The sequence below is a fragment of the Hipposideros armiger genome, unplaced genomic scaffold, assembly GCF_001890085.2.
Source record: "Hipposideros armiger isolate ML-2016 unplaced genomic scaffold, ASM189008v1 scaffold_64, whole genome shotgun sequence".
Classification (NCBI taxonomy): Eukaryota; Metazoa; Chordata; class Mammalia; order Chiroptera; family Hipposideridae; genus Hipposideros; species Hipposideros armiger.
In genome coordinates, this window is record NW_017731414.1 from 1,947,376 (window position 1) to 1,973,602 (window position 26,227).

The 26,227-nt window shown below is 54.4% G+C and overlaps 1 protein-coding gene across 3 annotated transcripts in view; it reads left to right on the top strand.

Moving 5' to 3' along the window:
- KLHL26 (kelch like family member 26) overlaps positions 1-25,627 on the top strand; it is a 28,813-nt gene extending 3,186 nt beyond the window's left edge. For 2 of the 3 annotated variants that reach the window (XM_019642050.1, XM_019642051.1), the window contains 2 exons: positions 20,400-20,582; positions 22,812-25,627. In XM_019642050.1, coding sequence (XP_019497595.1) covers positions 20,400-20,582; positions 22,812-24,393 — 1,765 coding nt within the window. In that variant the 3' untranslated portion in view covers positions 24,394-25,627. The remainder of the gene's footprint in view (positions 1-20,399; positions 20,583-22,811) is intronic. The other variant, XM_019642052.1, reaches the window with a different exon arrangement.
- Positions 25,628-26,227: the final 600 nt, after the last annotated feature.

Here is a 26,227-nt window from a genome sequence, read left to right on the forward strand (position 1 = left end):
AACCGCTGCTGCTCAGAGCTCACACTCTTGAGCGAGCTCTTAACCAACTGAGCCACTCAGCCGGCCCTTACTTAGTGACTTTTAAGAGTTTTTTATGTAGTCTGGATACAAGTTCTTTATCAGATATATGATTTGCAAATATTTTCTCCCAGTCTGTGGCTTATCTTTTCATTTTCTTTATGATATCTTTCACAGGGCAAATATTTATCATTTTGATGCAGTGTAGTTTATTAATGTCCTTCTTTTATGGATCATGCTTTTAGTGTCATAGCTAAGAAATCTTTTCTAAATGGAGGCACTTTCTTGAAAGACATCTCCCCCATCTCTGAGATACCCATTTGCCCCCTTTTTCCGCTTCCCTCCATCCTAGTGAAAAATCACTGTTGTCTAGAGCAACTGGTGGTGTGTGTGTGTGTGTGTGTGTTTGTGTGTGTGTGTGTGTGTGTGTGTGGTATACCTCTGGTGCTAGTGTGGGGAGGAGAGTGAGAAGCCCTAATGTGGTAAGATGGAGCATACAGAAAGAGACCAGGTGTTTTTTTTTTAAGATTTTATTGGGGAATTGGGAGAGGGGAACAGAGCTGGAGAATTGGGGAAGGGGAATAGACAAGTTGCTCTCCTTTTGTTCTTCAGTCTAGTTGTGGAGGATGTCGCTTCACTGGCCCATGTTGGTATTGTGATCATTGTGCTCTTCCAGGCTGAGGCAGATCCGTCACTGGCCATTTGACGGCCGCTCATGACGACTCACAGCAGCTCATGCCAGCTGCCGGCAGCTCACTCTGGCTGCTGGCCACTCACGGTAGCTTATGGCAGCCCACTACAGCCCCACTGCAGCCTACTCTGTTGCGGGCGACTCACGGCAGCCCAGCTCCAGGTTGAGCTGTTGTTCACCATCTTAACTGTAGAGGGCGCAGCGTCACTGGCCCATGTGGGATCCAAACTGGCGGCCCTGGTGCTCAGAGCTTGTGCTCCCAGGCCAACTCTTAACCAACGAGCCACTTGGCAGGCCCAAAGACTAGGTTTTGGAGGAGATTGTGGCACACAATAGTTTCCCAAGGATTTTCTGAGATATAGAGGCCTTTGTAGCATTGTTAATTTATTCATTCCTTCATGACATCCAAACAGGCCAGCCAGGCCTGGTGCACAACTTGCCCATGGCGCATTCTGAGGTCATAGCCTCTCAGAGCCATCTGCCTGATCACCTGAGTTCAACTAGCCCCACTTTCTAGTCACCTTGTGTTGTGTGTGTGTGTGTGTGTGTGTGTGTGTGTGTGTGTTTGTGTGTGTGTGTTTTGTTGTAAAATTTATGTAGCATAAAACTCACCCATTTAAAGCATACAATTCAGTTGCATTTAGCACACTCTCCATGTTTTGCATCCATCACCTCTATCTAGTTCCAGACATTTCCTTCACTTCAAGAGGAAATCCTTTCCCCATTAGCAGTCATGCCCCATTCCCCCTCTACCCCAGCTCCTTAGAACTGCTCCTCTACTTTCTGTCTCTATAAATTTACCTGTTTTATGAATAGAATCACACAATACTTGACCTTTTGTGTCTGGCTTCTTTCACTCTGTGTAATGTTTTTGAGGTTCCATCCACATTGTAGTGCGTATCAGTACTTCATTCCTTTTTATGGTTGTGTGATATTCTATTGTGTGGACATACCACATTTTGTTTATCCATTCACCAGATGATTGATATTGGGGTTGGTTCTACCTTTTGGCTATTTTGGGTACTGCTGCTATGAACATATAAGTTTTTGTGTGAACTCCTGTGTTCAGTTCTTTGGGCTCTATACCAGGAGCAGAATTGCTGGATTATATGGCTGCTGTGTATCCTCCATCATGCTATCACCACCCAATACTGCTTGGTGTGTTTATTAGTGGAAATGCTTCGAAGGTGGAGAGCATGTCTTGTATGCCTGGAGCATAGGCCACACAGAGGAAGTAATTGTTCCAGAAATATGGCCAGGACAGAGGGAGGGGGGAAGGAAGGGACGGGGTATGGACAAGCTCTCTAGGGCTTGTAGTCTGGCAGGTGGGAAGTCCCATCTATGGACAAGTTGGTCCCTGGTCTTCTCAGGGAGACTTGTGGGGCTGCTGTGGTGGTGGGGGAGGCTGGCCTTGTCTGGGAGGCTGGTTTTCCAGCCTGCCAGGGGGTGTCTGCATCTGTATGTCTTTTTGGTTCCATGAAGGGTTTTGCCATTTGGCCAGGGGCGGAGGTGGTTCCTGTCTTCCCCTTGCCCTTTCAGCAGTCCCACAACTTGAGAAACTGTCCTTGAAGGACTGTGCTCCCCCACCGCCAACAGCCCCCAGCATTATATAACTTTCTTGTTTTAACATGTCTTTTTTGCAACCAAGGTGAGGAGGGAGAAAGAAAAAATTATTCTCCTTCCTTCTTATCGAGGGATCAACAAAAAACCTGTTGCCTAGTAGAGATGGTCGTTAGTGATCCAGCCGAACCTCTTTGATGGATGGAGTGGAGCATATGGAGTGTGGTGGCCTTGGCTAGGAATCGTGGAGGGAAGGTGGGGGCCTTACTGTGGGCTAATGCACATTAAGCACACTTGTCCTCCAGCAGGCCCCCTCCCAGCTCCACCTCGGGTCCTCCACGATGTCCAGGCTCCTGGAGGGAGAGGAGGTTTGTGGCCACGTGGGGTATTGCAAGGGCGAGGAGGTACTCTCCAGGGAGTTGCACCTCCCCAGCTAAAATACCATCACTGTGAGGTACCCAGCCGGCTGAGTTCCAGAGGAGCATTCTTGCCATGGAGTCTCTTCAAACATTGGGCCTTTGGCATCTTCACTGCTTGGCTCATTTTCCCTAAAGGTGTCTGGATGGGTCCCAGGCTCAATGACTCATGGTGCTCCTGGGGGTATCTGGGTGAGGGACATGCTGCCCACAGTTGTTCCATGGGAAGTTGTGGCCAGAACAAAGTGTGAGTGGTTTTGGCACAGGTCAGCTGAGGTGTCTGCTCCTGGCTTGGTGGCCTTTGCTTATTTAAACTTTCCTAACAAGCCCTCTCTGGCTTTGCCCTAGATTGTGTCCACTAAGTCTCGAGGCTCTGGAAGAGTCCAGCCCCCCAACCCCTCTGCAAAAGACTGCGGGACAATTAACTTGCCTTCTGAGAAGGTTTTGTTGCTTTGGCCTCATCTTCTTTTCAGCTGGGAGGGAGAGGAAGGAATTTTACCCTTCAGAGATGGGAACTGCATTTGTCCTCTTGGGAATTCTGGGAGATCTGATGGCTTCAGGGCCTTATCACACCCACACGTGTCTATGGTCCCTCCTTCCACGATCAGGGCAGCCGCATATACTCATTGTGCACCTTGGGCACATCTGCATGCTTCGCTGTGTTAGATTCCTCATCTGGCAAGTGGTACCCCAGACCCACTGGGCACAGTAGCTGGGAGGGTGAGGGTGTGCTCAGAGGATGCCCAGCACATCACATGTATGTGTGTAAGTGTTAGTGCAGAGGTGGCAGTGTCACGTTGCAGTCCTGATGCTGTCAATGTTCTGTACACTGTGCCTGTGTGGGTCTTGAGGGGATCTTCGGGATGTTGGCAGGTCATTGCATCAGATGGGGAAAAGAAAAAGTTGATGTCTTCGTCAATTTGGGCTGCTGTAACAGAATATCATAGACTGGGTGGTGTATAAACAACAGACATTTATTTATTTATTTAAAGATTTTATTGGGGAATTGGGGAAGGGGAACAGCCAAGTTGTTGTCCTTCAGTCTTAGTTGTGGTGGGTGCAACTAGCTCAGCTCCAAGTCCGGTCGCCATACGGCCACCCGTCAGCAGCTTGCGGCCGCTCAGCTCAAGGTGCCATGTTCAATCTTATTTGCAGGTGGGCATAGCCCACCATCCCATGCGGGAATCGAACTGGCAACCTTGTTGTTAGGATCACGTGCTCTCACCAGCTGAGCCATCCTGCCACCTGTTAGCAGCTTAGCTCTGGCGCGGCTCACTGGCCCATGTGGGAATCGAACTGGTGACCCTGTTTGTTGCTCAGAGCTCGCGCTCTTAACCAGCTGAGCCACTCTGCCGGCCCCAGACATTTATTTCTTGAAGCTCCGAGACTAGAAGTTCAAGATTAAGGTGTCTGGTGGGGCTGCTTCCTGGTTCATAGATGGTGTAATCTCACTGTCTCCTTTCATGGTGGGAGGGTCTAGGGAGCTCTCTGGAGTGCCTTTTATGGGGGCACTAATCCCATTCATGAGGGTGCCACCCTCATAACTTAATCACCTCCCAAAGGCCCTACTGCCTAGTACCATCACATTAGGGGTTAGGTCTCAACATAAGAGTTTTTGGGGGACACAGACTTTGAATCTGTGGCAATTTGCCTGAGTAGTTGGGAGGACAATGGAACCATTAGTTAGTGGCTAGGAGAAGGCCAGTGAGAGAATGGAACATGTCAAGTCTTAGCTGCTTCTGCAACATGAGAGCAGATGCTGCCATGCAAGCCTGGCACTTGGGAACAGTGTGGGCACAAGCTGGGTGGGTCTTGGCACATATTGGGGTGGGGCCATTGATCCTGGGGTGAGGTGAAGGGTGGGTTGGGCTGGAGGTGCTGGGGGGCTGGGCCATACAGCTCAGCCCTCCTTGGGGAGTGAGGTGCCCCATTCCTCACCTCTGCGCTGGCAGTCCCGCAAGCTCATGATGTGAAATTGCTCTAAAAACTATTGGGTTGTCGGAAAAGTCACGACGCATTTTTGCAACGAAAAACGTAGAAAAATATGTCATGACTTTTCCGACAACCCAATATATACACTTTGCCCCGAACTGAGCAGCGTGATTGTTTCACAGCTGGACTGTTTCCACCCGGTAGCTGCAAGCCCCCGGGGACTCCTTCTTGTCGTCGGCCATAGTTATTGGGGTAGAAAGGTTTTATTAGCCTCTGCTATCATCAAGTCATCTCCAGGGATCCCAGTGCGTCATCCACTTTCCTTAACAGTGGTTATTTTTGATTGCTAGTCCGCAGGGGAGAATTCTGCAAGGTCAGGGTGGAGGTTTTGCTTCTGCATCCCCCTGACCCCAGACACTTTAAAAGTGGGGCTTCTCTGCATTCCTGCCCTTTAGTCTTAGGTATGTTTCAGACTTGGGGTTGAAGACCCTGGAGAAGGAGGATGGAAGTGGGAGAAGGAGGGCAAGGGGGAAGGCCCCAGACAGAAACAATTCATTGACATGTGGATGGAACTCATCTGACACCTTGTTCTTCCCCTGGTGGTTGTCACATACCTCCTGTGTGCTTGCCACTGTGCTTGGTGCTGGGCATGTGGGGGTGGGAGGTACCGAGATAGCTGCGCCTTGCTTTCGGGTCACCTATGTGCCAGCAGGGAGTTAGTGAATCTGGTGCAGTCATTGCCCCATGGTTGCCATAAGTGATCCCGAGGCCAAGTTCGAGATTCCCACTTTCTCCAGAAGGTTCTGAGAGCCTCCTTAGGAATGATGTTGAGCTGAGTCTGAAGGTTAGTGTGATCAGTTCAGGGGAGGGGGCATCAAGGGAGGTGAGTTGTTCTCTGGGTACAGGTAAGTGGCCTGTGCAGTCTCTGAAGGTGGAGGAGCCAGGTTTTTCAGGGGTTGGGAGGCCGAGAGGAGCTGGAGTGGGTGGGAGGGACAAGGTAGGAAACTGGGGGTTCAGGGTTTGGGTGAGGAGGAACTTGGTTCAGATCTGTTCTTTAAGGATCTCTCTGGCTAGAGAGGAGGGGACCAGGATCAAGGTGGGGGCCGTGGAGAGAGTGAGGCGGGCATGGGTTTGGGGAAGATTTGAGGTTGAATTTGTGCAACATGCTGACCAACAGTGGCAGCCGGGCAGGGTATCACCACTCTCAGGTTTCTGCCATGGACCTAGGAATGTGTGCTAGGCAGAACCTGTGGTCAGGCGGGCAGGCAGGGGAGGATCAGGCCCCACTTGGCCTGAGAAGCTGCGCTGCCTGCCAGCATCCCATAGAGACCTGAGAGGGGCAGAGGCTGACATCCCGCCTGGAAACCTTGCTGGCTGCTTCTATTTCGGAAAGCCTTCATGTCTCTCCTTGCTCGAGGACCTCAGGTCTTCCAGCCAGCAGGTCCAGGTCCCAGAAATGTTCCTTCTCTCAGGAAAAGGCCTTTGTCTAGTTGTCACCACTCCAGGAGGTCTCCCCAGTTGGTTCCACCCACTTATCACCTCTGAGCTTCTCTTTGAGAGCATGCCTGCCACACACGATTATTTGCTGTCTCCTTCTCTTATCTGTTGGTGCGCATGTTGGTTCTACCTTGGAGCCACATCCCAGTCTGGCTCCTTCTTTCTCTTCCTCCTCCCAACTCTGTGCCTTTGTTCCCCCCCACTCCAGCCAACGGGGACCCTTCCAAGGTAGGCAATTGTTGTCTCTCCCCTGCTCGACACCTGCCAGGGGCTTTCTCATTCTCAGAACAAAATCCACATCTCCACATGACCCCTTGAACCCACTTGCTGGGCCTCTCAGCCTCCACCGCCCTTCCCTCCTCTTGGGCCAGTACTTCTCCCAGACCTTTCACCCGGCTTCCCCTGGAGAGTCCTGTCCCAGCACTTTGCACAGCCCCAGTTGCCTCCTTGGGGCCTGGCCACTCTGCTGACCACAGCCCACTGCTCTCCCTCTGCCTTGTATTCATGGAACATTCTTTGTGCTTCGGACCTGTGCACTCGAGAATGTGTGCTCCCTGAGGGCGGGGCTCTACTGTGGAGGCTTTGATTCTATCTAGTGAATACTCCACACATGGCCTGCGATGCGTTTGCCAGGGAAGTTGACCTGACGGTTAGGCTTCTGGAACAGTCCTCCACGGCCCAGCAGGGTGAGAGTCACCCTCCTCCTCCCTTTATTTCGTGGCAGGGTCTCTGGGTAGAGAAACAGATTTTCAGGCATGTTATCAGTGAATCAGGCCCATTTGAGAGGAGCCACTGAACAAGCACCCTTTGGCGGGTGTGCTTCGTGTAGTTAAGGGACAGGATTTTAACGCTGGGTGTTGAAGACGGAAACGGCCGGCTCCTCTCCCTGTCCAGCTGCCTGCAGTGGGAAGTGGGGGCTCTCCTCCAGGTCCCCACCAGCAGACGCCCCCCTCCTCCTGTGGTAGCTGCTCCACAGCTGTGCAGACAGCTCTTAACACTTGTTAACCCCAGGTCTCCAATCCCTTCCTTCTCACCCACCCTGTCCCTGGTCTCTGCAGAGAGGCCTGCTCAGGATGCACAGGATGTGTGCCCCTAGTATTCCTTCTCTGCACAGCAGGTTTGGGGTACATCCAGGGTGATTTCAGACCCCTCACCAAGCAGCCCGGGGCTGATCTCTTCCTGTGCACCACCTCGCCACACATGAAAATATTGTGATTCGAGAGGAAGTAACCAGCACCTTTTGGGAATCTCAGAGCTTTCCTGTGAGTGAAGCAGCTTCCAGAATTGAACATGCTCAGCCTGGAGGAAATCTCGAGGTGTGGACCTTAGGGCTTTTAAAGGTCTCAAGGGAGTCACCCGAGAATCGAGGCCCAAGATGTTTCATGACACCACGACTGTGAAATTCCACAAGGATCAAAGATGGATCGGGTGGGAGTGGGCTGGGCTATCTATCCAGAGAGCTGTCCTCTCCACGTGGTGTTAGGAGTTGAAGCAGTCTACCGGAGGAAGTAGGAACCGAGAAATCATCACCTGGAATCTTCCGTAACTGGAGCTGACAGGGGGGCATTTTCTAGAGGTGGTTGTTCAGTGGGTAGCGAAGAGCCCATGAGTTGACGCATGAAAGGGAGCCCCACAGAGGACCCTGAGGCAGCTTCCACGTGGAAAGCTTCGAGGACTAGTTAAAGTCATAACTGTGTGCTTGCCTTGATAAGGTCTGGGGGAGGAGAGTCCCAGGAGAGTGTTTCTCGCTCTGTCTCTTTCCCTCTCCCTGTCGCTCGAGATAATCGTGCTGCCTGCCCCTAAGGCAGGGCTGTTGGGAGCACACAAATGTTTATGCTCCATGTGAGTCACTTGCAGAAGCCATGGGTGGTGTTTTCCTTGCCATGGCTGATAGCATGCGTTGCTTTGCAGCTCCAGCCTTAGGCATACTTCCAGCATTTTAGCATTTAGAGTTGCTGAACTTTAGCAGTGGGGGGCACGGGTAGCTTGCTGACCTTTCCTGGGAAGCCCGCTTTTTCATTGCAGGCAGGCAGGCGGGGCTTAGTCTGAGTATGGCTACCACCTACTCACCCAGAGATCGCCCATCACCCCCACCCCCACCCCCACCCCCCATCCCTGGGGTAGGAAGCTTATGTGCAGTGCAGGGAGAGGTGGCAGCTGGAGAAGTATTAACTCCACAGTGGTTTTTCCAGAGGCTCATCTGGAAGGCAGTGAATGGGTGGCCAGGATCTGAGGCTTCTGACATTGAAGACCCTTTGGTTATGTGAGCGAGAAACTCAACTCACTGCCTTCAGTTAAAAAATAAAAATTCATTGGTTGCATTAAAAAAGAAAAAAGTTCAGGGAGAGTGCCAATTTAAGGTCCATTGAGATCCAAGGCTCAGACGATTCTCCTGAAATCTGTGACTCCTGTTTCTTAGCTCTGCCTTCCCTCTTGATTGGGCAAAGCGCCCCCCCCCCCTATCTTGCTCCCCACCATCCCAGCATCTCTAAGGGGAAGGCAAATCTGCATTCTGGTGAGTCTAGCAAAAGTCCCAGGGAAGGCTATGATTGGATCAGATGAGTCACACCCCCATCTGGGACCAATCAGTGTGGCTGGGAGCCTAGGAGGCTCTGGTTAGACAGGCTGGGTCATGAGTCTCCTTTTTTTTTTTTAGCTGAGCCATCCTGCCACCTGTTGTCAGCTCAGTGGCTGCTCAGCTTGGGCCGGGACTCAAACCGCTGTTGCTCAGAGCTCAAACTCTTGAGTGAGCTCTTAACCAACTGAGCCACTCGGCCGGCCCATGAGTCTCCTTTTTTAGCCTAGTGATGGGGTCTCCTGATTCCCACCACTGGGGCTAAGAGTGAAGAATAGGAGGCTCCCTGAGGAAAACAAGGGTCCCTTATCAGAAGAGGGAAGGGATGTTGGCATCCCCTAAAATGAAGATATTTATGACAGGCCCCTCCTGATGCCTAAATTTGTGCTGCTGTTAGAAGGGCCTGGATGAACTCTCCTCATGGCCATGTCTGCCGGTGTCTGGCCTGGCACCACTGGGCATGAGCACGTGCCATTTGGCAGAATCATCCCTTTCAGGGCCTCAACACCTGCCTTGTCAGGAGAGGCAGCTGGGCTGGGCTGTGAGACACTAGAATTTGGCAATGCTGGAATGTCTGTCACTGGGTTTCTGAGTGGTGCTCTGGGCCATGTAGTCATGTACATACTTGCCTGATGTGTAGAGTTTTGCTCATTCAGGTGGCTCTGTTTCCAAGCTCAGTACAGTAGGGATAATGTAAAGGGATGGGCTCTTAACTGGGATCAAACTTGAGTCAGTGGGTAGGAATGGAACAGGTGAAGCCTGGGCCTGATACCTGCTCACTAGTGTGCCTCTGCTGCCCCTGGCATGAGGACCCCACCTGGGCTTTGAGGGGCAAGGGAGGCTGTGGGGGAACCTGCTTCAAGAAGGCTTGGAGGTGAAGGCATGAAGGAACATGGAAGAGCCAGGAGATTTGGGAGTGTGTCATGGTGGGGGGCAGGAGGAGTTGGCCTTCCAACATGGAACAGCATGAACAAAGTACGGAGGCCAGACATTTCATAGAGAATTCTGCTGAGGTCTTCCTGGTTGAGCCCAGTCAAAGGATAATATACCTACCCAGTCTCAGGACTTGGACCAGAAGGGTGCATGGAGGAGGTGTACAGAGCAGGTATATGCAGCAGAGATCTGCAGCAAGCAGAGATGTGAGTCAGGCTGTAGCCAATGCTGCCACCTAGCAGCCATCCACCTGCCACCTTACCCATCCATGCACCCACCTATCCACCCATCCATCCATCCACCGAACTCCTCTGTCTATCCATCTATCCATTCATCCACCCACCCACCCACACACCCACCTATCCATCTGTCCATCCATTCACCTACCCATTTGTCTGTCGTCCCATCTGTCCATTCACCTGTCCATCCATCCATCCATCCATCCATCCATCCATCCATCCATCTATCCATCCCCAACCATTCAGTTATCCATCCATCCATTCATCCATCTATCCATCCATCCATCCATCCTTCCGTTTATCTGCCCACTCATCCATCCATATATCATCCATCCATCATTCATCTACCCATCCATCCATCTGTCCAACCACCCACCCACCCAGCAATCCAATCGACAAGCGTGACTGAGCTCTGAGTACATTCTGGGAATGGTGCCAGGCACCGGAACACAAGAGGAGACAGAACCCACCCTGCCCTGCCCTGGTTAAGCTCCTGTTTCAGCCTTAGGGAGACAGGCCGGGAACAGATGAATGGTGTGCCAGATGGAGAGATGAGCTGGGAGGACAAATAGAGTTAGGCTGGGGTCAGAGAGGCCTGGGTGGAGCTCTCCCAGCGTGATCTGGTAGGGTGGGATGACCTCCCTCATAGCAGCTGGAAGATTAGTGGGCTAATCCTCACCCTTGCCCTGGAGCTAGCACCGAGGAATTGCATCCTGTCTTTCCTGGTGTCCAGCTCCACATTCACCTCCTGGCTTGGTTCCGCTGGCCAATGGTGTCAGTGATCATGGGATCCACCTACCTGGGCTACAGAGAGGCCGACATTGGCCAGGCCTCTTGTGTGTTGTGTGGCCTTGGACCTATCTGTGCCTGAACCTCTCTGTGCTTCAATGCCCCATCTGTAAGATGGTGATGATATTGGTGTCACCTTTCTAGTCTGCCCACTGAGAGGTGAACTGGGAGCCAGGTCTGCACCACCTGGCCCATAGCCCTGCATGGAGTGGGTGTTCACTCACCAGGATGGGGAGGGGTGGGGGTACCGTGGAGGCAGAGAGATTGCCGCTGGCAAGGGGGATGGAGCCTGGGTGCTTCTAGCCTTGGGAAGTAGCAGGTCTTGGGCAGGTCTGGGAATGGGGGTGGTTGCCCACAGGGCCCTCCTGTCTATCAGTAGTGACCAGACCCCCATACATCCTGGGCTCCCAGGGACATTGGTCAGAGGCTGAGGTGAGGGCACAGAGCCCTGACAGGAAGTCACAACGCAGCTTGAGGGGCACCAGGCTCATAGGGACCAATGAGGATTGAGGCTGTGGAGAGCCACGGGGAGGGGGCGGACTTTGGCAAGGGAGTGGCGGGGTCTGATATTGTGGTTTTCCACTGGCAGGAGGGTGGGCAATGTCTACGGTGACCCAGTGAGTATTGGGGGAGTGCGGGGATCCGTGCCGTTTGTCTCCGTCACAGTTACAGAAGGGCAGGATTACCAAGTTGACAGGGCCTGTCTTGAGTGGAGCTGGCACTGAGAGGGGTCACCCTGGGCCAGGCTTTGTGCACGAGGGATCTTTGGCAGGCCTCAGGGCAGGGTCTCGCTGTGGGGCTGGTGACATACAGGGCCTGGCAGAATGGGAATGACTTCTCTTACCTTGAGGATCCTCAGGAGGATTCAGGAAGGTTCTTTCAAGGTGAAAGCGGGTTCCAGAACCTGTCTGCCTACCCCACTGCCCTCCCCAGCCTCAGCCTCCCTGGCTGTCATGTGGGGACTCTCAGGAGGTGTCAGCCCCATGTACTGGAAGGTTGCACAGTACTTCCTGCTGGGCACTCCCCGTCACCCCCTCTCTTCTGTCACCCTGTCACTGCCTGGCAGGCACAGACAGGTAGAAGTAAAGACTATATATGGGCGGTGGCTCCAGATGATGATGCCATGAAGAAGGTGACACAAGGGGGCGGGTGGTGGCGGGGAGTGTGGCCTGGGGCTCCTTTACAGGGCTCAGAGAGGGGGGCCCTCTTCAGGCAATGTGCTTCTGGAGAGGGCTCACAGTGGGCCTGGCCGTGTCCACAGCCTGGGACTCTTGGAAGAGCCAGGGTGAGCGGGAGGGAGTAGACGAGGCTCTGTCCCCACCTGGAGGCCTGGCACACCTGCCCTCCCTGGACACACAGAGATCCACCCACAGGGTTCACAGATGGATGTGGTGCTGGGAAGACTGTTTTAAATTATTGCAGATGCCAGAGAATAACCAGTGTGATGACCAGGAGGGAGAAATAAACAACTTAATTGCTGATGCTGTGGAGAGAGCCCAAGCTTGGGGGACATGGGATCTAGGCCCCTGGCTGGGTTTTCTTCTTTCTCTCTCTGAGTCTTTGTCCCTCCCCCCGCACCCCGGTCTCTGTCACCTTTTCTCTGGGTCTCTGTACCCCCTTTCTGGATCTCTGTTCCCCTCCCTCTGGGTCTCTGTTCCCCTTCTCTCTAGGTCTCTGTCCCCCTATCTCTGGGTCTCTGTCTTCCACCTTTGGGTCTTTGTTCCCCTTCTGTCTGGGTCTCTGCTCCCTCTGGGTCTCTTGTCAGTGGATTGGTGTCCTGGCCTGTTGGGACATTACTGTGGGAACCTTTTTCTGCTCCTAGACTTCATGCTTGTCCACCCAGAAGCCCTGAGCTTTCCTCTGCTCCCCTGGGAGCCCAGGGATCAAGCCCTGTGAGAAAACTGCAGGCCATCTCTGAAGGAGCTGTCCCTTATCTGTAGCTATAGCCCTAGAATGGGCCTGCTGCCTTCTGGGCATTCCCAGGAGAGACGTGCCTACATGACCATGGCACCATGGGCCAGTGTAAGGTGTCAAATCATGGAGACTCTATCTTTGGGATGTGAGCACAGTACCCGGAGCTGTGAAATACTGTAACCATGGCAACAGTGGCTAGGGTATCTGCCTCTGTGAAGCATGTGGGACCCTGGCTCTGGTGCACTTCTTACCCATGGAGCTGCGCTCCCAGGAGCCAGCCATGGCCTTGGCAGAGCCAGCAGGCTGCAGTGTAGTGAGCAGCTGTGCGGGCTGGGCTGGGCCTCGGTCTCCCAACTTGAAGGGGACACTCACTGCCCTGACCTCCTCGGCTGGCAGGGGATTCGTGAGGTTGCCTGTAAAGAACCACTCAGGGCAGGTGCTCAGTCAGTGAGCCTGCCTTATGAAAGGTCAGAGGGGGTGGGAGCGGGAAGGCACAGAAGTTTCCAGTGTGGCTATACAGGAGGTGGGGGAGGGAGATGTGTGAAATAGGGCCGAGGGGTGGACCAGCGGGCTGCCAGAGCTTCATCTGAGCTCTAGAGCCTGAGTCCCCCTTCTCTGGGTCTCTGACCTGCCTCCCTGGATTTCTGTCCCCCTCTCTCTGGATTTCTGCCCCTGTCTCTGGATCTCTGCCCCTCTCTGTCTGGGTCTCTGTCCCCCTCTCTGGGTCTCTGTCCCATCTCTGGGTCTGTGTTCCCTGAAGTGCAGTGTCTTCCCTGCTGATGCTCCCGGGACTCTGGGTGGAGTGGCCGAGCTCCCTGGTACAGCGTCAGCTGGGGTGTGAGCCAACCAGCTGTGCTGTGCTGCTGTGCTCCTTGGAGCCACATGGACAATAAAACCAAAATTGGCTTTGAAAGTGGAAGTGCTCTCAGTTTTGAGGGGAAGTGAGGGAATTTGCATGTCAGAACAGTATGTTAAAGGGGCAATACCGGCAGACTCTGTTCTGGCCTGAGTTTTGGGCTCCATGTGGGGGTGGGAAAGGATTTTACAAAACCCCAAAGAAATGTTTCCATGAAATTCTCTCTCGTTCTTGCCTTTTCCTTTTTTTTTTTTCCACATTCCAAAGAAAAGAATTGTTCTGGGGCTTTGGAGCTCTCCTGTAGGGTTGGGAAACTGAACATAGAGCTTATGGCCAGCATTGGGTGAGGACAGGAGGAGAGGAGCCCCCAACTCCATCAAGGGGTCCTATCACCTCTGCGACTGTGCACTTCCTGTGGCTTCCCCTTATTAGGCCATTTCTGCCTTGGACTGGGTCCCCCCAAAGCAGAACCTAAGGCAAGACCTCCAGCCTGTGGTATATTCAAGGGGGTGACCCCATGAAGGACTGGGGTGGGGAAGGAGCCCGTGTAGGGGGCACCAGCAGAGAGCTGGTAATAGCATGGGCAATCGGCTTGGTGGCTGGGGTCCCCTGGGAGATTGTGGGGATCCTGTCATGGGTGGCCTGTCTGGGGGCATTTACCCTGTCTAATCCCACAGGTCGTCAGCCACTGTGTAGGGGAAATCCCAAGTGAGGCAGAGGCTGTGTCTTCATGTCCAGCATAGGCCTGGGCCTGGCCAGGGGTTCCCAATGACAGTGCTAGGAAGATGCAGTATGGGATAGGGGGTCAGGACAGTCCTGAGCCCATGCCAGGCCTGCAGGGGCATGTGTGACCCCTCGGAGCCCAGATCCAGGCAGAGGGTACAGCCTGGGTGGCAGTGAGTGGCCTCCAGAGACACCCTGACCAGCTGCTGACGAGCTGGCTCCGATGACTCAGTGCGGGTGACCATGGCTTGGATGGCGGTCTGGAGACTTGGACTGGCCCAGGGCTGCTGCCGCCGCCTTCCTGGGGGCCCAGGGCCCCGCCGCACTGGCCGCCCCCTGTCTGGCCTGCCTGAGTAATGGGTCCTTGCCTTAGTCATCAGTCCCAGGCCTCAGCCCTCCCTCTTCCTCCTGCCCACCTCCGCCCAGCCACGCCTGCCTCTCTGTCCAGGCTGGGACACTGGCCCCTGCCTGCTTCCTCCTTCCCTCCCTGAGCTCCCCAGAGACTATGAGGTGTGTGTGGGATAGTGCTGGCGCTTTGGGGATAGTTGTCCCATCTGTGAGATGAGAGAAAGGAAACAGCCTGTGGGGGTACTAGGAGCCTTGCTTGGCACAAAGAGGAGATGTGCATGGAAAGGGGGCTGCTTCCCACCCACTCGGTGTAGTTCATACCCTGTAGGCAGCAGCCTGGTTGGGGTTCCAGCTAGGGCATTCTAACTCCTGCATAGGAACATTTTAACAGCCTCTGTGATTAGTGAAGGGCAGCCCCTGTTGGAAGGCATCAAAATTCTTTGTAGCCCATTGAAAGGCGTTTAGCTTGTTTCCCATCTTTGATATTTGCGGAATATCCTCACTCATCTCTCTTGCACATGTGAGTACATCTCAGGTAAATCCCAGAAGTAGACTTGCTGGGTTGAGGATGTGAGCCCTTAGAATTTTGCTAGGTCTGCCAAACTGCCTTACTGGGGGTGGTCCCACTTCACATTCCCACTGGGAATGGATATGAGTGTCTGCTGTGTGTGAGACAGTCCGATGACTCTGCCCACCTGAGGGCTGAAGCCAGTCCCTTGGCCAGCAAACCTCCCATATTTGGAAGAGGCCTCCCCTCAGGTCTCTCCATCCAGCTGTGCTTCCTTTCCTATGAACCATCAGCGCACATCATTTGTGCATTTTTCTGTGAGGTTGCTGGCTTTGTATTGATTTCTTGGTACTCTTTATATATGGAGGACCACAGTAAATGTATGTTCAGAGACTGAGCAGCTCCATGATAAAGTTGCTTCTGGTATGGTATCTTTCTTCTCATGAAAATGTGCACATGCATGCCAGTCCCCTGGGCTTAAGGGAAGCACAGGAAGTCCTCCTACCCTGACCCGAAGTCTTCAAAGAACTTGTAAGAAAAAATGAGCCCAGCTGAAAGCAAAATGGCAAAATGCACAGAACCTGTGAGGTGAGGTGTCCACAGAGAGGTCATCCTGGTGCACTGGGCACCTACCGTGTGCCAGTACTCTGTGGGTGGTTCCAGGCTTCAAGTTCCCAAGCGCCTGGCCCCATTTGATGGCCCATGGGTGGCTTGTATAGTTAGTGGCAGGATGTAGCCCCCCACTGGGCCTCGCCACCTCCCTAGCCCACAGGGAAGCTGGGGAAAGTTAGGTGATCTGTGCTCCATCACTTTCCAGGAGGTGATGGGGACCCGGGAGCCTTACCATAGCCCTGTGACATCTGTGCTCCTGCCTGCCCCATTTGACAGCTGAGAAAATGAAGACCCAGAGACTAGGGAACATACCTGAGTCACACAGCTGGCTGACAGCAGGGCAGGGGTCAGAATCCCCCCTTTGCTTCTCACACCATATGCCAGAGCCTGGGAACTTGAGGCCTGTGGTGCAGCCCGGGCAGGCTTCCTGGAGGAGTGGGTCTCACTGAGCTTTATCTCCCAGCCTTTGCGTACTGGCCTGGCCCCCAGACGCTCCACTCAGTGCCAGTCTCTGGGTTTGGGCAACTCGAGGGGATCTTGGCGATAAAGGCAGCATGCTGGTACTTGGACCTGCCGAGTCTGTTTGCTCCTGGGAGGGAGGCTCCAAGGAGTCCTCAGCTGTTCTGACCCCCAGGCCACTGTGCTGCACAGAGAAGGTGGTGCACTGACCCAGGCAGGAGGGGCTGTGGAGGTGGGGGGAGGCAGCTCCACACGTCTTCAGCACAGGCAGGACCCCAGGCAAGAGGGAAGGCTTTCCAAGGCCCAGCACCCAGGACGCAGCCAAGCCCTCTGCTACAAGGGAGAGGCCTCGTGGGTGTCATTGTCTAAGTTCTGGGGTAGTAGGGGTTGGGAGGAGAAGCCGGGACACCCCAACTTTCTGGCCCTGCATCTTTCTGCCCTGCTTCTGTCCCCTCTCCCTGGGGCATCCACAGCTGCAGTGTAAAGCCGATTCTGGTGGTTTGACTGCTTTGGTTCCTAGTTCCTAGGGGGGTATGCCTGGTGAGGGCAGGGCTGCTCCTTGTTCATGCTGTGTCCTTCCACCCATGGGAAAGGCACAAGGGGCTGACAAGGCCAGTGGAGGTGGAATGTACCTGAGTGCCTTAAGGGTCCTTGGAGGCTCATGTGGGCTGTGGCCTTGGCTGAGGTGGCCCAGAGGCCCGTTTAAGGGTGTCAGCGAGAGGACACAGTGAGACCCACCCCTGGAGGTGTCCTGGAAGGGGCTGTACAGTAGAGGGCAGCCCTGAACAGAGGGGGGAGCACACTTTGAGATCCTTTGATTCCTGAGGGTCTATAAACCAATAACATTCTGTTCATGATCTTCAGAACCCGAGTCTGTTGTACGTAGGGTCTTGGGAAACTGACAGCAGACTCAGGTCATAGCAGTGGCTAGTCAGAAAGGGTGGGCTGGTTGCAGCGGCTCCTGCTGCTCTGTGCAGAGGAGAGGAGGGGACAAGGGAGGTGGGCGTCCCTTCTACCTGGTGGGAGAGGCGACCAGACCAAGTTAGAGACTCGGGGTCCTCCTGAGCCTCTTTCCTTCCCTCGCTCTATGGCCTTCAGGAGGGCTACACACTCAGCCTCCCAGACACACCAGGCACTCCCAGAATTGCCAGCCCAGGCAACCAGGGCGCTGGGCTCCGAATCACATGTGTTCCTGCCTCTCCGGGACGGGAGGCCTTTCCACCAAGCACAGGCCGTGTCCCCTTGCCGTGTCCCCACACCTTCAGGACCTTAAGCGCCTTGCAGCCCCTCTGCCCTTGATTGGCCCTCCCCCTCTCCCAGGGCTCTCTGGAAGGATGCCAAGGTAGGTGGCCTGTGCAAGGTCAGGGTCCAGCACCGACTACACGCCCTGTGTGTGGCGTCAGCCCTTTTACCGCTGGTAGTGTTTTGGGAGCTGATGGACAGTGGGGCCAAGGGGACTTCTTTCTCCTTCTGCTTCCTGGGGAAGGCTGGTGCCCACATTCCTGACCTTCACTTGTGGTCAGGCGTAGGCCCCAGGAATGGGAAAGCTAATTCCAGAGAGCCTGAGGCTGGGGAGGGAGCAAAGTGCTGGGATGGTGGTACCCATGGCATCGGCTAGGGAGAGTCCTGGGGTGTTCTTTTCCACTGGGGCCTGACCCTGGAGCTGACAGCACTGTCCGCTTTTGTTGTATCTGGAGGGTGGAGTGATGTATTGGGGCCTCCAAACCATTCATTCCCTGATGCATTCTACTGAAGTTTTCTGAGATGAAACAGCAAAGGGGACATGGGGGCGATAGAGGGCCTCATACACTGTGAGGTGCTGGAGGTCATGCAGGGTTTTATACAGGACCTGAGAAGGCTCAGATGGCCTTTCAATCTGTCTTTTTGTTCTGTTTTGTTTTTTCTTTTTCAGGTGAAATTCACATAATATAAAACCCACCATTTTAAAGTGAACTATTCAGTGGCATTTAGCACATTCACAATGTTACGCAACCATCGCCTCCATCTAATTCCAGAGCACTTTCATCACCCTAAAGGAAACCCTGTCCCCATGAGCAGTCACTCCCCACTCCCCCTCCCTATCCGTTGACAACCACTAATCTGCTTTCTGTCTCTATGGATTTGCCTGTTCTGGACATTTCATATCAATGGGATCATACACCATGTGGGCTTTTGTGTCTGGCTTCTTTTACTCAGCATCACGCTTTTCACGTTCAACCATGTTGTAGCGTGAATCAGCCTCATTCCTTCTTATGGCTGAGTAATATTCCATTGTGTACACACACCACATTTTGTTTATCCACTCATCTGTTGATGGACATTTGGGTTGTTTCCACAACTCTTCTTTTTAAAACTTCATTTTTTATTCTACAGAATCTTTGCCTCCTGAATCCTCATTTGGAGGTTCAGGAATCTCTGCTTTCTTTGTTCCCATCCCCCAGCAAGCTGCCACCACAGGTAAACCTGTCTTCTTGTAACAAATATTCTTGGTTTTATGGCTTTCCCACAATTTGCTCCATTTCCCCCCTACATTGGCCAGGGAGTGGGGTGACAGGAAGGTCCTTACACAGCCTGCTGCTTCCCGGGTTCAGGTTCAGATCCTACTGTATCTTCTTACAGTTCTAGGGCCATGGCCAAGCTGCTCATCCTGTCCCATCCCTGGACGGTGGGACCGATGGGCTTTTCCCCTTGACTAGGTAGACATCGAGTGCAGCCCAGAGCCAGGTTTTTCTGAAAATGGTTGGGGTGACTTTGTGGTTATGTGGCTTCCCTCCCCCAGGGTGTTGTGCATAAGAGGCATGCTGGGCAGGTGTTGGAATGGCTGGGCCTTGAAGGTCAGCCCCTCCTGGAGGTGGCTGTTCCCCCCGCCGCCTTCACCTCCTCCCTCCGCTGTAAGAGGCTGGCCCGAGGTACCCCTGTCCTCAGGGCCCAGCACTCCTGGGAAGCTGTAGGTCAAGTTCCTCCTCCACACCCTCGCTGGAGCTCTGTGCCAGCACCTTAATCCCACTGCATCCCCTTCACGGGAGAGAAGATGGGTTTACCAATGAGGGTGGCTCTCTAGGGCATGGGGGACAGTGATGTGACATGGAGAGTGCTGCCTCTCAAAATGAGCACTCAGGAGGCACATTTAGAATAAAAAACAATGGAATAAAGTTGTAAAAAGGAGAGGGTTGGAAGGAACCCAAATGTCCACAGATGGGTAAAGGGATAAAGAAATTGTGGTGTATTCACACAGTGGAATATTACTCAGCCATAAAAAGGACTGAAGCACTGACATATGCCACAATGTGGATGAACCTTGAAAACCATGATGCTGAGTGAGAGAAACTAAACACAAAAGCCACAAAAGGCCGCATGTTGTATGATCCCATTTATATGAAATGTCCAGAACAGGTAAATCCATAGAGACAGAAAACAGATTAGTGGTTGCCAGAGGCTGAGGGACGGGGAATGGGAGTGTCTGCACATGAGGACTGGGTTTCTTTTTGGAGTGATGGAAATGTTCTGGAACTAGACAGAGGTGGTGGTTGTACAAGATTGTGAATGTACTACATGCCACTGAGTTGTATACATTAAATGGTGAATTTTGTGTTAGGTGAATCTCACCTTGATTAAAAAACAAAAAAAAGGGCCGGCCGAGTGGCGCGATGGTTAAGAACTGGCTTGGGACGCCAGAGGGCCCCGGTTCAGATCCCACATATGAGGGCCAGTGACACTGCCCTCCACAGCTAAGATGCTGAACAACAGCTCAACCTGGAGCTGGGCTGCCGTGAGTCGCCGGCGACGGCGTAGGCTGCAGCCCCTGTGGCAGTGGGTTGCCATGGGCTACCGTGTGTAGCCAGCAGCCAGCGTGAGCGGCCCTCAAGCCGCCGTGAGCGGCCGTCCAGAAGCCGGCGACTGATCTGCCTCGCCCGGGAAGAGCGCAATGATGGTGCCAACTTGGGCCAGTGAAGCAACGTCCTCCACAACTAGACTGAAGAACAAAAAGGACAGCAACTTGTCTGTTCCCCTTCCCCCAATTCCCCAGCACTGTTCCCTTCCCCCAATACCCCAATAAAAATCTTTATAAAAAAACCCAAAAAAAGTAGCCTCTTCAGGTCCTATGTGAAACCCCACCCGTTTAACGGGCAGCAAATGGCATCCAGTTTGTGGGTAGGTAACAGACACAGTTGGGACCCAGGTCTTGTTTCTACTTCTCTGGGGGTGGTTCTGGAGATCTCACCTGTGTCTGGGGAAACTTCAGAGCCTAGGTGAGCTGCTCAGAGTTCCCTGGGTGAGACCAGCCGGCTCTGAGGTCTCTTATCCTCTCCCCACCCTGCTCTCCTGCAGCATGGCTGACAAAAATGGAGCCCTCAAATGCACCTTCTCTGCACCCAGCCATAGCACCAGCCTCCTGCAGGGCCTAGCTGCCCTCCGCTCACAGGGCCAGCTCTTGGACATTGTACTCACTGTCAACAGAGAGACCTTCCATGCACACAAGGTGGTCCTGGCCGCCTGCAGCGACTACTTCAGGTAAGCACAGTCCCTGGGGACGGGCCAAAGAGCACCCACCCTTCTAAGAGGAGCGAGCTCAGTGCCAGCCAGGGAGGGACGGCTCTGAGGGAAGGTGGCTAGTGTTGGCCCAATGTCCAGTAAACCTGCTGTTTCTCTCAGGTTTGCAACTTATTCAAACTTTTTGGGGATGTTGAACAAGGAAGCAGAACATGCCTGGAGGATAGAGGTGGCCTGTGGGCACCCAATTAGTAGCTTCTACCCTGGGGGTGTTGCAGAGCTTGGCCAAGTTTTTACCCTGTCTTTATTTGACACTTTTATGTGCCAGGTGCTGTGCTGGCCTCAGGATCCAGCAGGGAGAAGACTTGCACAAGTCCCTGCCCTTGTGACAATTGTACTCAGGCCAAGGGACAGGAGGGATGCCCAGACCGTGGCCCCTGCATGCACCAGGCTCTGTCCCAGTTCCCAAATGACAGGCAAGGCCTTGCTGGTGTATGGGTCAGTCTGCCATGAAGGCCCTTTCCTAAAAGCGCCTTCCCTGTGCTGGGCTGGGCGGGAGATTGAGGGCCCCATGGAGCAGGGCCTGGGGCCATTCTCCTCACCAGCTGGGGGGTTGTCATGGGCTGGAGACATTCTCCTCATTCCCTTGGTGACCAGCTGGCATGTTTCTTCCTGCCAGGCTGCGACCCTGACAGAGCTTGGGTGCTGTCCTGGGGGTGGTTCTCCCACCCTGCTTTGCCAGTGGTGGCCAAGGTGCCCTGCCACCATCTCAGTAGCAGCCCAGGTCCACACCATGCGGGCCGCACACTTCCCGAGGCCAGGGTGCCCTGCCCAGTGTGCCGCCTGGCTACCTGCCCCTCAGACTCAACGAGACCCTTCTGGGGAGCTAGAGAAACCAACCCATCTGGGGCGCCGCTTCTATTTTTATTCTGGATTTGGGGATGGGCGGGCCGACCCAGCCAGAAATGCCCTTTAAAGGCTCCTTTGCGCTGGCACTGCAGCCGGCGAGGCCTTAAAAGGCAAAGCTCCTTCTCGTCGCCGCCGTTACTGCCCCTGCCTCCAACAGGCGGATGGGACTTGCAGGGACAAGAAGGGGCAGGGCCCTGGAAAGGGCAGAGCGCTGCTCCTGGAAGGACCATGGCATTGCCTCGTGGAATGCTGGGCAGCTGTTAGTTAGTAGCCCCGCGGCAGTGTCAAGCTCAGCTGTCCCCGCTCTGGGGCCCACGCCTGGCCCACACTGGGGATGTGCCTGGGCAACAGGCATCTGTTGGGCAAATGGGAAAATGGGCGAATGGACATGGGAAGTTCCCGCCCCTTGGTCAGCCGTCACAATGTGTGCTGATGGCAATCACAGTTACGGTGAAATGCCTGCTCGCCCCATGAGAGGAGCCTCCCATGCACCATCTTCTAGAACCTCCCACAAACTCTGAGCTGGTGCTGGGATTCTTAGCCCTCTTCCTCGTGGGGTCCCCCCGAAGGCTGTGGGGAGTTGTGACCTAGGTCCTGTGTCCCAGAGAAGGATAGCACGGCTGACAGAGCTGGGGTCACTCACTGGGGGTCTTATGGTGGGTTAGGACTCCTGCAGGCCATTCTCAGGGGCTTCTGTAACCACCTAGTCTCTCTCTGGATACATCAGTGACCTTAGTGGGGTCTCCCAATGGGTGCTCCAACCTGAGGCCCTCATTCCCTCCCCACCCCTATGTGACAGTGGCTAAAACTCAGGCAGTAGAAGGTGTAGCCACCTGCTAAATTGAGTGTGCTGGAGAGGGACTGGACTCTGAACCATGGGATGTATTCCTTTGGGGTCCCTACCTTGTTTTCTGAGCTTGCCTGCAAGACTGGTTTTCATGGCTAGGCACTGAGGTGGGGCTGCTGGAGATCTGTCTCCAGAGCCAAAGCTAAGGTTTGGTTTCCCTGCACAGCCACACACACATGTCCTGCTGTGAGTGGCCCTGGTTCCCAACCTCTGAATCAACTGGTCCCAGGTGCTGCACACATCTGGGTGAGGCTGGGCGGGGCCACACTCGAAGGGCAGAGTGTAGAATTGCTGTTGGTAGGAAGATGCATGGCTTCAGGTGGATTAAAACTTTTCCTTTTTTTGGGGAGGGTATCTTTAATGCACACCTGGCCAGCTTTCCCTGGCTCGCCAAGCCTTGCTTGCAGTGTCCCGGGGCCAGGCCATCCAGGTGGCCTGGGAGCCATGATGGCCCTTGGCTCCCTTAACCCACATGCTGTGTTTACCACCCTCAGGGCCATGTTCACAGGTGGCATGAGGGAGGCGAGCCAGGATGTCATCGAGCTGAAGGGTGTGTCAGCCCGAGGACTGCAGCACATCATTGATTTTGCCTATAGTGCGGAGGTGACACTGGACCTGGACTGTGTGCAGGACGTGCTGGGAGCAGCTGTGTTCCTGCAGATGCTGCCGGTGGTGGAACTGTGTGAGGAGTTCCTCAAGGCCGCCATGAGTGTGGAGACCTGCCTGCACATCGGCCACATGGCTACCACCTTCAGCCTGGCCTCACTCAAGGAGTCGGTGGACGCCTTCACCTTCCAGCACTTCCTGCAGATCGCTGCAGAGGAGGACTTTCTGCAGCTGCCCCTGGAGCGCCTTGTCTTCTTCCTGCAGAGCAACCGGCTGCAGAGCTGTGCTGAGATCGACCTGTTTCGAGCTGCCGTCCGCTGGCTGCAGCATGACCCCGCCCGGCGGCTGCGCGCCAGCCATGTGCTCTGCCACATCCGATTCCCGCTCATGCGCTCATCGGAGCTGGTGGACAGTGTGCAGACGCTGGACCTGATGGTGGAGGATGTGTTATGCCGCCAGTACCTGCTGGAGGCTTTCAACTATCAGGTGCTGCCCTTCCGTCAGCATGAGATGCAGTCCCCACGCACAGTTGTGCGCTGTGATGTGCCCTCGCTGGTGGCCTTCGGTGGCACACCCTATACTGACAGCGACCGCGCCGTCAGCAGCAAGGTGTACCAGCTGCCTGAGCCAGGCGCCCGGCACTTCCGTGAACTCACAGAGATGGAGGTGGGCTGCAGCCACACATGTGTGGCTGTGCTGGACAACTTTGTATATGTGGCTGGGGGCCAGCACCTGCAGTACCGCAGTGGCGAGGGTGCGGTAGACGCTTGCTACCGCTATGACCCGCACCTGAACCGCTGGCTGCGCCTACAGGCCATGCAGGAGAGCCGCATCCAGTTCCAGCTGAACGTGCTATGCGGCATGGTCTACGCCACGGGTGGTCGCAACCGGGCCGGCAGCCTTGCCTCAGTCGAGAGGTACTGTCCGCGGCGCAACGAGTGGGGCTATGCCTGCTCACTGAAGCGCCGAACTTGGGGCCATGCGGGTGCCTCGGCCGGCGGCCGCCTCTATATCTCAGGTGGCTATGGCATCTCAGTGGAGGACAAGAAGGCGCTGCACTGCTATGACCCTGCGGCCGACCAGTGGGAGTTCAAGGCACCCATGAGTGAGCCCCGCGTGCTGCACGCCATGGTGGGTGCCGGCGGCCGCATCTACGCCCTGGGAGGCCGCATGGACCATGTGGACCGCTGCTTTGACGTGCTGGCTGTGGAGTACTATGTGCCTGAGACAGACCAGTGGACTAGTGTGAGCCCCATGCGGGCTGGCCAGTCAGAGGCAGGCTGCTGTTTGCTGGACAGGAAGATTTACGTTGTCGGGGGCTACAACTGGCGCCTCAACAATGTGACGGGCATCGTGCAGGTGTACAACACCGAGACAGACGAGTGGGAACGTGACCTGCACTTCCCTGAGTCCTTTGCGGGCATTGCCTGTGCCCCTGTCCTGCTGCCCCGGGCTGGGACCAGGAGGTAGCTCCTGGGACATCCATCCCCCCTCTCCGCCCCCAGGCCTGGCTGCGTGCTGTTCTTGCGAGGGGCTTGGTGAACACACATCCTGAGGAGGACCTCACTTCCCTGGGCCTGCTGTGTTGATAAGCCTCCTCCCCAGTGTCCTTCCTTCTCAAAGCAGATCTTGGCTTCTGTGCCTGCCCAGGGAGCCTGCCAGCAAGAAGATCGATGTGTTGTGGTAGAAAACTTGAGCCTGAGGCCATTTTCTCGCCCTCAGGGGGTTCTCACTTATGGGTGGGAATTGGGGTCTCTGTGGGGTGGTGTTGTGCCCTTCTTATCATCCTTCAGCCCAGTGGTCTTAAATGTTCAGATTCGAGTTCATTAGTGTCATCCCAAATTTATGGTATGCCACTCACCCCTCCCTAGTTTCTGGCACATGTATGTCTTAAAATAAATGTACCCCAAACCTTTGTCACATTTGGACCCCCAGAACAGGAGGGGCTCAGAAGCACCCAGCTTGAGGTGATGACCAGAGGATGGTTCTGTCTCCCCAGTAAGCCTGAGCTGCTGGGTGGAAGGGGGGCCATGGAGGAGGATCTGACACTCGTCCCCATTCCTGTCCTTGGTCTGAGCACCTCAGAGTGTTTGCTCATCCACTTTCGGGAGGAAAAATCCACAGCCAGCTTCCAGAGACGGTCCTTACAGGTGTCGTACCTTCCACTGGGCACTGGGCCATGTGTGGGGTCCTAAGGAGAACCAGACCAAGATGTCCCTGTCCTATAGATGAAGGGGGACGCTGCTTTAGAATCCCAGTGCATCTGCATTCCACAGGTCTGTCCAGGGATTTTTATTTCTCATCCTCTCTCCAGCCCTCTGCTCCCCGCTTGTCCTATGTTCAGGTCAACATGCCACCCAGCCTGAGGCCACTGGTGCGGAAGGTCAGGCGGGCAAGAGCCTCTCTCTTCAAGGGCTTCGAATCATCTCTGGCCACACACATTTGTGTTGGTGTCTAAACCTCTAAACCATATATATATTTTTTGGTTCCATTTTGCTTTTTTAAAGAGGCCAGCACCGCTGTTTTATAAATGGGATTTGTACCCTTGGGGCAACTTAAAGTGTCTCTTCTGCTGCTAGCAGACGATTGATGTTGTGTCTCTGTGAGCCACTCGCCGTGTAAAGAATTAACCTCATACCTTAGCAGACATTGTCTCCTAATATTTTCTTTGTATTTAATAAAAATGTTATGGTGAAAAGATGGAGCAGGCCCAGCACCGAGCTTGTGGGGCCTGATGGGTCACAAATTCCTCATGTCCTCTGTGTGTTTGGGGGCCCCTTTCCCCCCCTCGCCATTTTCCATCCTTGCAGAGGAGCTGGAAGAGGGGGCCGGCCTTTAGCTCAGGAGTGTGAGGGCAGCGGGAAGTGTGGCTGGAACTTCCACTGGGTGCTGGGAAGACAGGGCACGCCCAGCCTGGCCAGGCAGCCTTCAGCAAGACTCCCCAGACTATTGCAAGTGCCTGGTTGTCTGGCCCCCAGCCCCAGCAGGTTCTATCTCCATCAGCTCAGTCCCAAGATACGAAATTGGGTGGCCGGGGAGCCCCTCTACCAAGAGGCTGTGATGTCGGAGACGCAGGGCAGGCCTAAAGCAAGCATGAAGTCATTGTGCTTTCATAGGGGCCCAAGAGCTCTAAGAGTTGCCCCCAGGCCCTGCTTTCATGACAGCCTCGCTGTGAACCAGACTGCACATTGGTAAAGAACGCCTTTTGTTCATGGGCAACCTTCTGAGAGGGAAGGTTTCCAGGTAACCCTCAAAACAGCACAGGCCTGGATCTTCCGTGCAGTGGCCATGGGATGAGGCCAGG